This window comes from Sorex fumeus, unplaced genomic scaffold (genome assembly GCF_029834395.1).
Source record: "Sorex fumeus unplaced genomic scaffold, SorFum_2.1 ptg000109l, whole genome shotgun sequence".
In the NCBI taxonomy this organism is placed as follows: Eukaryota; Metazoa; Chordata; class Mammalia; order Eulipotyphla; family Soricidae; genus Sorex; species Sorex fumeus.
In genome coordinates, this window is record NW_026606166.1 from 975,791 (window position 1) to 990,722 (window position 14,932).

At 39.0% G+C, this 14,932-nt stretch overlaps 1 protein-coding gene across 2 annotated transcripts in view; it reads left to right on the top strand.

The window, feature by feature from the left end:
* LOC130042718 (pre-B-cell leukemia transcription factor 3) overlaps positions 1–14,932 on the top strand; it is a 217,603-nt gene that overhangs the window by 180,875 nt on the left and 21,796 nt on the right. For both annotated transcript variants that reach the window (XM_056134886.1, XM_056134885.1), the window contains exon 5: positions 5,543–5,678. In XM_056134886.1, coding sequence (XP_055990861.1) covers positions 5,543–5,678 — 136 coding nt within the window. The remainder of the gene's footprint in view (positions 1–5,542; positions 5,679–14,932) is intronic.

Genomic DNA, 14,932 nt, shown 5'->3' on the forward strand with positions numbered 1-14,932 from the left:
TACTAAACCTGGCATTCAAGAATTTTTGTGACCTCTTTTACCTGCATTATTGTTATTAAATTTTTAATTTTTAAAATTATTTTTCTATTTAAAAATAGAAGCTTAAAATGAAAAAATTGGAAAATATTTAGATGAATGTGGGAAAAGACAATCATATTTTAATAGCATTTAAATATTACTAAATATCTTAATATAGTTTCTTTTTTGTTTGGGGGTCTTTACATTTTTCTCCTGTGATGACACAAAATGCATAACCAGTTTGTTTTTTAAAATATTTATTATGAATAAACATATTTTTATAATTTTAAGTAATATTTTTGTGGCTGAAGTCTACCAAATGGATATATAATAAATAATTTACTTAGCCATTTCTTAATTTTTCTGCATTTAACTTGTCCCCATTAATTTTCATTATAATTTTTTCCTTCCTTCCTTCCTTCCTTTCTTCCTTCCTTCTTTCCTTCTGCCCTTTTTCCTAAGTATGTGTTTGTGCTGAGGATATAAAGGTAAACATACTTGCCCCAATTGAATAGCTTACTTTCTATTGGGGAGACAAAGAATAATAACACTTAAGCAAAAATTGCTGTAGTTATTCCACTCAGTAACATAATGAAATGTCATAGGATGATAAATACTATGAGAAAAAGCAAAGAAGATAAAAAAAATAATGGACAGAAGTATTCTTTTGACATATTTTTTTTAACAACTAGTATTATGAAAACTTTTTTGCACTGAACTGTTTTGATCTCTAGGATCTCTCCTGAGGATTAATACCTCAAATAAAAGTATTGGTCCAAAGTCTGAACATTATTATTACTCTCATTTTATCACTGAATTGTTCTTTTATGTTTGATTAAAAATGAGATACCTCTTGATACTGTCTGTTTCCTTTGTCTAGGCATCATTCTTTTTCTAGCCTCTTCCACCCCATCTGTCATCCTCAAAAGTCCTGTCCTCCCCACCCTGGGTCCAAGGTGGAGACCAATTGATGAGTTGTCCTCAGAGGGTATCTGGTGTGAGGCTGGAATGGAACTGGTGTGCGTGTGCTCGCCCCAGTGATGGAGTGAGAGCTTTGCTCCTCCTTCCCTCTAGCCTAAAGGCTCCTTTCAAAGCCCACTCAGTCACTTCCGGGTCTGATTGTTCCCTGTCTTCAAAACTGATACACATTTTCACAGATCTCCAGAGCAGCCTCCTGCATACTGCGTTTATTCTCAGAATCATTTCATAAATGTTTCTAAATATTTCAGGAGCAGGTCTTCACTCCCCTAGTAAGTCACATTGAAAACCATAACTGTCTTGTGTTTATGTCTCCTCACAATTCCAATAGGGATATTACACATAATAATGGCCCCCTCCCCCCCCCCAAAAAAAAGCACCAGGGAGAGAACTGAAAGGGCTAGTGAGCATGCTTGTACACGGGAGGCTCAGGATTGCCCCCTGGCAACCCCTGAGCAACGTGCTTGGAGTAGCCCCTGAGCCCTGCCAGATGTGACCTCCAAACCAATACATTAAAAAAAAACTTGACTAATCAGATAGATAAATATAAATATTCCCACTTAATGCCTTGGGGTGGGGGGGTGGAGATGGGGGTCACACCTGGTGGTGCTCAGAGCCTACTCCCAGTATGGTGCTGGGAGTTAAATCAGGCCTTCTACACCAAATGCATGTGCTACAGTCTCTTGACATATTGCCTCACACCCCACTTAGTATTTTTAACAGCTCAACTCAGAGTTTGAGATGCACTGGAGCAATAGTACAGGAAGTAAGGCCTTGCTTTGCATGGGGGCCCATCCTAGCACAACGTGTGTGGTCCCCCCCATATGATGAGGGGTCACTCCTGAGTACAAATCCAGGAACAGCCCCTGAGCATTTCCCCTGAGAGAACAAAAAGCACAGAAATCAGTGGCATCAGAAAATAGAAAACATTTCAACGTGGCCAATTTAGCATTTTAATAGGATATTATGTAATATATGTATGTATGTATGTATGTATGTAGGTATGTATGTATGTTTGTGTATTTTGGGGTCCAGACCCAACAGTGCTCAGGGATTTCTCTTGGCTTTGCGCTATGGAATCATTCCTTGCAATGCTCAGAGGATCGAACCCTTGTCTGGTGTGTTCAAGGCAAGTGCCCTACCCACTATACTATTGTTCCAGCCCCTCTGTAACTTATTTAAAAGAACTAACTGACAAAAAGGAATTCTTGCTAGCAAAACCTGTTCTCCTATCATGAAGATCTGTGCTTATAATTATTTACACAATTGCATCTCTAATGCATGCACCTAGATGATTTATGTTGTTCCAAGAAGAGAATTTTGTTCGCAAGCTATACAGAAGTAGCGTCTGGAGTGATATGTATAGTGGGTAGGACACTTGTCATGCACGCAGCTGATCTGGTTCAATCCCCAGCATCCCATATGGTCCCCCAAGCCTAGCCATGAGCGCAGAGCCAAGACTAAGTCCTAAGCACTGCCAGTAAGTCGTCCTTCTGTGCCCACCCCCCACCCCCCAAATAAATAAAAAGAAGGAAAAAAGAAGAAGGTGGCAGGGTGTCGGGTAAGAGCCTTTTCTGGGGAGACTACTGTAAGCTATGGGGGGCGAGGGGGCGCAGCACAGCCTGGGATGAGACACTGCTACATATGGCCTGAGGCACAGAAGATGAGAGTGTGGTAAACTCTGGGGGAGTATGAAACAGGAAGTATTTAATGGGTGTTTTCTACTGAAAGTGTCTTAGGCCTTCAGGTGAATGCACACACAAAGCGTTTCTGTAGTGTCTCTTAGCAGGCCCTCTTGGTGGATTAGGCCAGGTTTTTCTGCCGCAGGCAAACATGCCCATTCAGATAGATGATTCCCTTGTTCCGTCTGGCTTTTTGTAAGGCGTCTCTGATATTTTCTTGGTAATTGGACCAGCCCAAGCATTTGCAGGGCAAAAACGTCTAAGAATAGATTTGTATAGATCCATCAGCTTTTGTCCTTGGAAGTGTTATAATTTGGACACAGCCAGAATGTCTGGGATGGGATGTTTTGTTCTGCACATAAATTTGCCCTGAGACTTTTCTTTCTTATTTTCTTCTTTGTAATGTTTATTAAAACCACACCTAAGCAAAACAGAAAGTAAGCCAAATTTACCTTTGCTTTCCCAGATAAGTTTCTGCACATTCTTCCTTTCCTAAGTCCTTACTTCCTTTCAAAATGCTGTGTGCCAGCTATTCTTCATTGTACCCTTGCTTCTTAAACGCCCTGTCTTAGAGGGAGGAAGTCACATGCCAATGGTAGGATGTGGAGTGGCTCAAGGAAGGTGGGAGTCATCACTCAGAGTTAGCTATGCCGGCCATCTGAGAACGTGGCTCTGGTTTGGCTGACCTTTTAATTTTTTATAAAACCCCAGAAACCTAATTTTTTTCCCAAGCAAGTCATTTTGTGTATTCTCAACAAACATCTGTGCGCCAGTTAATTACCTGTAGGTTTGAGGTGTCAGTATCTGTCCCAGACCTTTTCCACCCTCCTCCCACTCCCCTGCTCATCATTGTGCTTCCAGAAAGTGCCCCAGCTCCAGGCTTTGTTTTGCTTTTCAAGCAAAATCTGACACCTGCAAGAATGCTAATTGCAGTTCTGACTGGATTCCTCTGCTTTTCTTCCTTCCCTTCCCACCTCCTCATTCACTCTCTCAAATCAAATCCTGTTGATTAGAATCCCCAAATAGATTTTGAGTCTTCTTCATCCCTCAGGAAACAATAGTGTAACTTTCCAAAAATGATTAAAATTAAGAAATTTGGGGGCTTAGAATTTGAGATGTTTTGATCAGACCTAGATTTCCTGCTCCCTTGACTCTCCCTTAATGTCAAGACATAGATCACATATTTAACCTGCCAGGTTAGTGACATCATTTTAGCAAGAAGAAATTTTATAGGGTAACACTTTTATAACTGCCTGCTGATTCTGTCTGTGTTGAATATAAGACAATGGAAACGATCATTAAGGTTGTTTGGGAGAAAGCATTAGAAAATTACTAAGCAGAGGGTTTCCAAGTTACTAGAAAATCTGAAAACTGGAATAATTTAAAATCTTAATAGCAAAATCTCAGTGACATTTTTCTATATGAAATAAATTGTTAAATACTTGATCTTTTGACCTGGCCATCTCCTTCCTATTAAAAACTAAAAAAGATTTTCTCCTTTTTTCTTTCCCTTGTGGTCAAATCTACCTCTGTCAAGACAATAAGTGAAGCTGAGAACTTCAGAAATCTTTAATGTATTTTTTTCCTTATCTTCTCAGCTATCCTCCACTTACTCTTCATCTAATATATCATGAGTTTCTAATGCTTTTACCTTTCAAATAGGCAATTGTTTTTATTTCTGTAACTGTTACCCTATGCTAAGTTACCCCTTTCTTATTTGACCCTTGCATTCATCTATTTAAATATCTCTGATTACCTCTCATGCCTCTAATTTGTCTCAGCATTTGGATAATTTTTTTAAAGCTTTTATAGGGTCCATATCTGTTGGCATTTGGGAACCCTGGGTCCACTTCTGATAGTTTTGGAGGAAGGCATTCTGTGCCCAGGGATCAGACTCAGGGTCACAACTTAAGCTATGCACCAGTCTACCAAATCACATTTTAATTTTTTTAAATCTATATTAATAAGTTAATTTGGGGGGCCTCCTATATGCACAGTAGGCTCAGGGCCACTTCCTGTAGTAATCGATCACCTGGACCAGACAGTTCAATACTAAGACCTGGCAATGTGGTGTTCTTGGACCCAGCAGTACAGGTGTCCCCGAGGTCACACCCACTGGTGCTCAAGGGGCCGTGCAAAATTGGGATTGACCTCCTGCAAGGCATGTGCCCCTCACCACTGAACTATCTCCCTGGCTCACACAGGGTATTTTGAAAGCATGAAACTCGGGTCAGAAAGATAGAAGCAAGGGTCAGGCTCTTGCCTTGTATATGTGAGATCTCATCTGGACCCCCAGATGTGATCTCTGAGCTCAGTCAGGAATACCTCCTGCCCTGTCAAAATAGCATGAGATTAAAAAACTTTGTTTTCTGTTGTAGTCAAAATCCAAATGTTCTTATGGGATCCCGTAAGTCTGTGTAATATGTATCTCCCATTCTCTCTGGAGTCATTTCATTTATTTGAGTTTTGTTTTGTTTCGTTTTTATTTTTTTTCACTGATTCAGCTTCTTCTAGCCCTTTGGATTTTCCAAACTCTTTTCTGTTTCAGGACTATTTCCTCTGTTCATTCTTTTCCCCTGGAAATATACTCTAGTAGACATTGTCTGTTTCCAACTAGATCCTCATGAAGTACCAATATTGAATAAAGAACAAACTTTATTTCTGATATTTTCCTCAGTGACTGCTATATCTTAGAATGAGACAAAGAGTCCTTTGGACACTAAGAACACAACTTATAATTCATATTAGACCCTAAGAATGTTAAAAACACTAATTTTTCATATGTTTAATAAAATTCATTTATTTCTCTTTTTTATTTTTAATACTGATTGTAACTACAATTCTATCTTTGGTTCTTATCTTAGACGAAAAAGACGTAACTTCAGTAAACAGGCCACAGAAATCTTGAATGAATATTTTTACTCACACCTCAGCAACCCCTACCCCAGTGAAGAAGCCAAAGAGGAGCTGGCCAAGAAATGCAGCATCACAGTGTCCCAGGTGAGCTGGCTCTTGGCCGTCCTGTTTCCTTCCTCATCAGTGAATCTGCTGCTCCCTCAGCGCATTCTCATCAAATCTTATAACACATATGCCAGCATCAAAGAAGGTAAAGAAGCTCTAGGTGTTCCCACATTAATTTGAAAAATAATAATAAAATGTTAAGTACCAAGGCAGCAAGGTGACGAGCCTTACCCCAGGTAAATCTTCTGTAGAAGGAGCATCAACATGCCATAGGGAGAAGCATTTTCCACGGAGGTGACGCTTTAGAAAATGGCACTGAGTCCTGCTTTTCTCATGCTAGATGACTGACCTCAGCATCTTCCAGTAAGGAGCCAATTTCTTTGTGCCAAGAGGAAATTTACTATAACTCTTTGGTGAAAGCTCTGAGAAATTCACCAAGCCCTGTTTTCATAACCATGGCGTCATGTTGGGGACCCAGTGATGTCTTTGCATTCCTGATTGTCATTAAGTACAATAATTGATTCAAATCTGTCACTCTTGTTTCTTTTAAACCCTTTATTTGTAATAAATTTTGGTCCTCAAGTCGCCTACTATCTTTACTTTTAAGCAGATAGGCTGTTATTTAACTTGATGATTGGAAACAAGTAAACAGCTGTACCTCCTTATAGATAAGTATATCAGATTTCCAGGAGCTTAAAAAGGCAGTTTTATATAAATATCATTGTCAATTATAGATTGTCACTGGAACAGTGTTTTTTTATAGCTTGCAAAAGTGATAACATGACACTTTGGCAGGAAGTTACATGTTCTCTAGTTATCATATGTCACGAAAAATTAAAAATAATAGTTGCTATATTCATTTTATTGATTTTTCTCTAGGAAAAATAGCTTCTTAGTTTCATTTCCAGCTGTGCTATAGTTTTACTCCTGACTCTGTGCTCAGGTCATTCCTGGCAGGGGTCAGGGGACCATGTGTAGTACCAGGGTCAAACCTGGATGAGCCACATACAACGCAAGTCCCTAACCCACTGTACTACCTCTGTGGCCTGCTTTGTTAGAATTTGAATAAATGTTAGTAAGCATTTGAGACAAAGCTAATAACATACGTGTGTGTGTGTGTATAACATACTATATTATTGAATATATTATATTATTGTCTTTAAAGCTAACTTTATGGGGCTAGAAAGATGGATTGTGGGCTTTGCATGTGGCAGCCCCAGGCTCTATCCGTGGCATCACATTGTCCCCTGAACAAACTCTGAGAAGCTTGTTTAACAACCAACTAGGTGCAGCTTCTGAGCTCTACCAAGGGGAGCCCCAAAACAAAGGAAAAAGCAAACTTAGTGATCGTGTTCCTCTCTTTTGCCAAGTGAAGAAGTTCAGCTATTGATTTAAATTGTGGAAGTGTCTCCCCTCACCTTGTTGAACCTTTTTACTACCTAAAAAAACTTCATTTATCTTCAATAGCTCTTTCCCCCCACATCTCTGAAACTAAAACAGGGATGTCATCATTTTAACTATTAGATACACAAATTCCTAGCCATATAAATTGGTGCCTTTTTGTTTAAGTTTCAGAATGAAAGCAGAGAATGTTCCAGACCTGACAGATTAGCTATTTTTGAAACAAAATACATCATTTAAATATACCTCATGCTAAAACATAATTAGAGGGCTGGAGAGCTAGCTCAATGAGCCGAGTGAATGTGGTTTGATTCCCAGTACCACATGGTCCCCAAGCATAGCCTGAAGTCACACAGGTGTGGTTCCTGAGTTGTGACCCCCCCAAAAACAAAGCAGACATCCCCACTAATGTATGAGAATAACATAATCAAAGGAATTTTATTAAAAAATATAATACAGTTATATCTAGAGTCCAGAAATTATTCATATAGAAAACTGTTAAATGTTGAAATGTAAACAGGCAGTTGTAGCGACATTATTTTTGCTTAATTTAGAGTATATGAAACTAGTTTCTTTATTACTTAAAATACCTCAGAATAAGCATAAGAAGCCAGAAGAAAATATGAGGAAAGATCTTTTGTACTTTGAGGTTAGGAAGTAATTTCTTAGGCAGGACACAAAATTTGTAAGCAGTGAATGAAAAGATTGATCAATTCGGTGGTAGAACATTTTTCAAAGTACTTAATAAAGACTATGAGCCATCAGCATGATACAACCATTTTAGTAACGATTGTATCAGGCAAGAATCATCAATAGATATTAAATTTGGGAGAAACTTTGAAGAAGAATGTGGTCTTAATGTTTCTCTCCATAGACTTATCCCAAGGGAAGTATTAAGCAATTAAAAAGGGTGGAGAATGGAACGAACTTTGACCAGGTGATTAGAATCATTATCATACTACCAGGATAGGGGCAGATGGAAACTATATAGAGTATCTAGTCTGAGAATGTAACCTGAATCTGTCTGATCACTAGAGTACAATCCATACCTCAAGTGATGAATGCACTATTTGGGGAAAAAGGAAAGGAGAGGGCACATATTATTGAACAGTATCAGTGAGGGCTAGGGAGGTCGCTTAAGTGGTAGACCACATTAGGTAGACCTAATGTGTGAGATCCTGACTTTGATCCCCAATACTGCAGAACCCTGCATGACCTCCGACTCCCAGAGCACCACCCCATGTGACCCTCAAGCACAGTCAGATGCCGGCCCCTATAAAATGTCTAAAAATGGGGAAATGTATTAAAGGAGGGCCATGAAAATGGCACAGATTAAAAGACATTAAAGAGACCCATTAGATCAATGTAATCCCTATCCCCACATTGAATCCTTTGGTGGTTGGTAGGTGGGAAGGGAAGGCATCCATAGCAGATTATTAGATTTGCTGAAGTTTTTGTTGTTTTGTTTTTGGCCACAACTAGAGTTTCTCAGGAGCTAATCCTTGTGGTGTTCAGGGGACCAGGAGTGGTGCAAAGGATTGAGCCTGGGCCTCCTTTGTGCAAAGCATGTACTCAGCCTGCTGAACTATCACTCTGGCCCCCCAGTAAATTTTCACTGGTAATTGTATCATGGTTCGGTAAGAGAGCATGTATTTAGACTAGGAAATATACATGGACTGACTTAGAGGTAAAGGACCGTGATATATGTGAGTTATCATGTATATGTATATGTGCTGCCGAAGCGAGCACATAGCACAGCGGTAGGGCATTTGCCTTGCACGCAGCCAACATGGCCGACCCGAGTTTGATTCCTCCGCCCCTCCCGGAGAGCCCGGCAAGCTACCGAGAGTATCTTGCCCGCACGGCAGAGCCTGACAAGCTCCCCGTGAAGTATTCGATATGCCAAACACGGTAACAACAAAGTCTCCAATGGAGACGTTACTGGGCCCGCTCGAGCAAATCGAAGATCAACGGGAGGGCCTTAAATTTAATCATGTATATGAGCTTATGTATATAAACACACAAACACATGTACACAGAGTGCAGCAGAGAGTACACGTAAACAGTGATGAGTCAGATATGGTAAGCATTATTAATAGCTAAAGCTGGATAAAGAAATACACAGATGTCCTTTATACCACTTTTATTTTTTGCTACTTATTTTTTTAAATTTGAAATTATTTCAAATAAAACCTTTCTTAAAATGTGAAAATAGGCCAGGGATGTGGCTCATTGTGGTAGAGCACATGTCTGTCTGTGCGAAGCCTTGGATTGGATTGTTGGCACCATGCATAGACAAAAATGTGAAGACAGCCCACACACTGCAAAGATATATGAGTGTATAATCAAGAAGACCAAAATTCAGAATATACAATTCTGGATATAAATATGTAAATATGAATCCAGAATTTATAGAAACTCCCATAAATAAACATATCTGTCTGTAAATAAACAAAATCTATATGATTTTAAAACTGCAGTGAATTAACATTTTATATTTCATTTGTTTAGGGAATTTTTTTGTCTTTGTTTTTGGATCCCACCCAGCAGTGCTCAAGCATTACCAGTGGCTCTGCATTCAGGGATCAGGGATCACTCCTCACAATGCTCAGGGGACCATTATGGGATACCAGGGATTGAACCCAGGTTGGCTGCACGCAAGGCAAGTGCTCTGCCCTCTGTGCTTTCTCCCTGGCCGCAGTTTTTATAATTTTTTTTCCCCCTGCAAGTAACTGTTAATCCTCCATCCCTAGGGCCTGGCTGCAGAGTCCTAGTTTGCGAGGCAAAGGGCTGAGCTTAGATCACTTAGGGCTGCATCCTCTCCCCTAAGCTTCCTTGCAGACTCCAGGCTAGTTAGTAATCTGAGATCTCCTTACTCATTAAACTACTTATTCCAATGCAGTGAATATTCAGTAAGCTAATTAAAATTTTAAGTAAGATTTCCTTATTAAAAAAAAATCTATTAAAATAAGAAGAAGCTCGTTAAAATGATTAGAATGAAGGAAAAAAAATGACTATCAAAATACAGTGTCTTTATCAGCTATCCATAAAGGCCTTTACAATTCTTTGGCAGTAGACAGAGTAGACAGAAAGCAGAAGGGGATTTTCGTGTAAGTATGCAGTCTGGGAAACTGGAGTCAAGTTGAAGGAAAATGGCAATGAGTTTTGTTAAGACAGTTCTTTCATACTGTCTTAAAAGTCTGTTCTATAAAAGCCCCAATTGTGCATCTACATGGAGGTTGTATGTCTTTAAATTGCATAAAAAAATAGAGGAGGAAGTTGTAAAAAGAAGGGAATTTTGAAGATGTGGTAACACCAAGATCAGGTAACTAGCAAGATTTAAAGAAAATAGAAGGAGTCTCTGATTTTTTCATTTTCTGTAAAATTGGCTTCATAATTTGCATGGTGTCTGAAGATTGCACCTACAATGTCAGGTTTTATATTCATTTTAGAAGTGACTTTTGGCAGGAGGTGGGCATCTTCCGAAGTGGTGCTCTGGAGGTCCAGGACCCCACTGGCAATTCTCAGCAAGTTGGGTTGGTGGTTCAATGCAAGAACACAAGAAAATAAAAGGCAAAAATGTATTATTTTGTTAGAGAACAGAGAATCATTGAAAGGTCAAATGGAAATTTTGGAATCCAAAATATAGTTACCAAAATTAAGAATTCTCTGAATGGATTTAAAAGAAAATTAGATATAGTTGAAAAGAGAATTAGTGAACTGGATGATGTATCATAAGAAAATAACCAAACTGAAGATTGATAGAAAGTAGTATAGAAAACTTGGAAAATTATTAAGCAACATTAAGAAAATATGAATAATTCTACAAATAGAATTAGAGCCTCGAAACAAACATAAGACTGGAACAATATTTGTTATATAAATACTAATTCTTTCAAAAATTGATGAGTCCAAACCCTAGAGTCACAGTAATTATAGTCCCCAAAGCAGAATAAATATTAATTCACACTAGAACCATAGTTGTAACAGAATTTGCTTAATCAGTCACACCAAAAGCATCTTAAGGTAAGGAAGTAGGGAAATTTAATTATTTGACATCAAGATAGGTCACAACTAGGCAGTCACCTGAAGTTGCAGCCCTGAATAGGGGTAGAGTACACTTTTTATGAGCGTTTTTCTGGCAACATAACAAAGAGGAGGAGAGCAGAAGAATAAATTTCTCGATTGGTTGTGTTGTGACAATACACTGAGGAACATTGAAGCAGGAGGGCCGCAACAGGGACTTGGGGGGGCCTTTGTTGCTGGGAATCGTTGTGGTGGATACATTGTTTTGGGTCCCCATATAGATATTTATTGATGTACTAATTGTTTCAGTGCCCAACCCCTTTCTGCTTAGGTAACAAGATGGTTTGGTTCCTTCTATTCTTTCTGTTTTATGACCTGTCATCTCTGCCCAGCTCCCAGAATGGCCACTCAGACCTCCCACCTCTGGCTCTCTCCATTACCTGTACTTCACTTCCTGTGTGTTTCCACCTTTCCCATCACTATGATACATCAAGATAAGGCATTGCTTCATTCAAAGGAGTTCATGGGGAGCAGAGCAAAACTACAGTTTAACCCTTAACATGTCACATAATCAAATCAAAAGTTCAGCCAGATGGGCTGGAGAGATAGTACAGTGGGTGGAATGCTTGCCTTGCACACACGGCCAATCCAGACTCAACCCCAGGCACTTTATATGGGCTCCCAACCCCCACCAGAAGTGATCCCTGAGTATAGATTGCTTAGCCACGAGTAAGACCTGAGTGCAGCCGGATGTGGCCAAAACCAAACAAATAAATAACAAAAGTATAGCCAGAGAGGGAAGAGATTTTTTGTTTCAAAGAAACAGAAATTTAGACTATTTTCTTAATTAAGACAGTAAAGCAATAATGCAGTGTATGACATCTTCAAAATGGTAAAATGAATTAAATATCAGAATAGAATTCTGTATCAGCCAGAAATGTCCTTTGATAATAGAGTAAAATAAAGAAATTTTCATTAAAAATATGACAATTTTTCCCCATTTCTTTCTGAAGGAAAAAACTTTTATCAGGCAGAATTAAAAGAATTCCAGTTAGAGGGTGGGGCATATTGAAAGGAGAACAAGAGAAAATTAAGGTAAATGTGTTTATGAATCTAAGTTAATGCTTATTCTTTAAAATAACAATGTCTTTACAATATATAAAGAATTAAAATACATAATGATGACTTTTAAGTTATCAACTAAGTGTTCTGAGGCACTTGCATCTTTTATAGAAGATGAGTGAATATTCTTATTTATTTCTGAAGAATTATAGAACATTCACATAAACTACCAGAAATGTTAAAGTACCTGTTAATGTTACACTCTGCTTTTTTTGTTAGTTTATTTTGGGTTCACACCTTTTTTGGACTCAGAGGCCACTCCCTTGCAGTGCTCAAGGGACCATATCTGGTTCCAGGACTCAAAGATTGGCTGCATGCAAGTCAGTCACCTTACCCACTCTATTATCTCTCTAGCCCAATGTTAGACTAATAGTCAGGAATGTGTGATTTTTTAAAATCTGGGTATAGTATGTATGTGTGCATTAGACTTCAGTGCAGATTTCCACCAAAATCATCTCTGTGGAGGTCAGTGATAGCAAAGAGTGTAGGATTTTGCATGTGGCAGGCTTAGCTTCGTCCCTGGCACCCCAAATGATCCCCAAGCACCATCAGGAGTGATACCTGAGTGTAGAGCCAGGAGTAAGCCCTGAACATCACCAGGTGTGGGTCAAAATAAAAAAAAAAATCACTTCCTTATTTCATAATCATCCATTTTGTCCTATTAGGCATTATTTATTCTTTTGTAATGGCAGCATAGTTTGGATGTGTAATCTTTATTTCTGAGAGGGCTGGCAATGTGGCTCAAAGTGGCAGAGCACTTTGAGGGAGGCCCCTAAGGAGGAGTAGCACTAGTGACCCCAGAGACTGCTTAGAGCAGCTCTTGTCCCCTGGTACCACCAAATGTGTCCCCATAACAACTAAGAGCAAAATAAAAAGAATACAAATGCATACAGCTTCTGAGAAATAAAGGAAATACGGAATTGTGCCTTTAAGCAGGCAATCTAAGAGAATGTGTGAAAAGAAGAAAAAAATGAACTGGAATAATATTACAGCTAGTAGGGCATTTGCTTTGCATGCAGCCAACTTCGGTTCAATCCCCAGTACCCAATTTCTGATGATTGATTGCTTATGGTTTTCACCTAAAGAAATCCAAATCATTTAATACAACATAATATGATACCTATTCTCATTTACATAAATAAGTTTTCAACTCTGGCATCTAAAATATATTGCATTAAATTTTATTTTTGTACTTGAATCTTATTGTGGTAATTATCATGTCTCCCCTTCATAAATAAAATCTTTTCATTTTATAATTCTGTGATCATAAATAAAAATTTTAAAAATCTCTGCTGATGTATTTTAGTTCACATGGAATATGTAAAACCAGATATGTGAAATTTAGTAAAAGTGAAGAGCACTATAGCACTGTTCTCCCATTGTTCATCGATTTCCTCAAGTGGGCCCAGTAACGTCTCCATTTTGAGACTTGTTGTTACTGTGTTTGTCATACTGAACACATGTAGTTTGCCAGGCTTTGCCATGATACTCTCAACGAGATACTCTCGGTAGCTTGCTGGGCTCTCCAAGAGGGGCAGAGGAATTGAACCCGACTCAGCCGGGCTGGCTGCGCACAAGGCAAACGCCCTACTGCTGTGCTATGGCTCTAGCCCCAAAGTGAAGAGAATTAAAATAATTTCAAGGGAGCCTCTTTCCCTTCAGTGTGCCACTGAAGATTCTGGTGTCACCATGGGCCAAAATAAAACAGTTAAGTTAAAGGGGAAAATCTAAATTGACCTAAGAAAGGAAATGTTGGTTTTATATTAGAAATTTATGTTATAAATATTGCTTAAGTGTCTGCATTAATTAAGTAAAGGATGGCAATAAAAATCTTTATGGATGTAAAGAAAACTGATCAGACGTAGAACATTCAATATGAATGAGGAGTTAATTCATTATTGAAAATGTATAAAATCCCTTAGTGAGCTAGGAGTAAACATATCTTCCTTAATCTAATAGAGGACAGCCATAAGCACCAATAATGGAAGCCTTCCTCAGTACCATATACGAGGAAGTTTGTTAAAGAACTTTTATTCAAGAGCTTTAAAGCTCCTTTAACTTGGTTTCAAAAGGGGTTTCAAGGCTATGAATGCCCTTGCCTGTCCCTGAAGCTCTGTATCCTTCCTTCAAGTCTGTATGATAATCTGCCTGGAGAGAGTATTCTAGGTGAGATGTGCAGTTCACTGAGTGTCTGTACTACATCCCTCCATTCTCTTCTGACCCATAGAATCTCATTTGATAGCTCCATGAGTCTTAAGGGGCTTTCCTTTGTATGTAAATTTCTTTTTTTTTCTGTTGCTGTTTTCAGTATTCTGTCTCTGTCTTTGGTTTTTGGTACTCTGATGACAATATGTCTCAGAGTTTTCCTAGTTGTCTATTTTCGCAGGACCCTTTAGACCTGTTGTATTTGGTTGCCTATATTCCATAACTCTGGGAAATTCTTAGCAGTGATTTCTTTAACTGTTGGCTCTACATCAGATTCACCTTCCTGCTCCTCAAGGACTTGGGTCCATTAATATTGCAGAGGTCAGTGTGCAGGCAGCTGGGACCTCGCTGGCAGAAAGGGTTCTGTCCTTATTCCAAGGAGGGCCAGTGATCTCAGCCAGAGATTAATCTCACCTGGAAGGGTAGAGCAGCAAGCAGAAGGTATTTTTCAATTTGTGCTGTGCTCAGGGCTTACTCCTGGCTCTGTGCTCGGTGATCACTCCTAGGAGGGCTTGGGTGACTACTTGGAATGCTGGGGA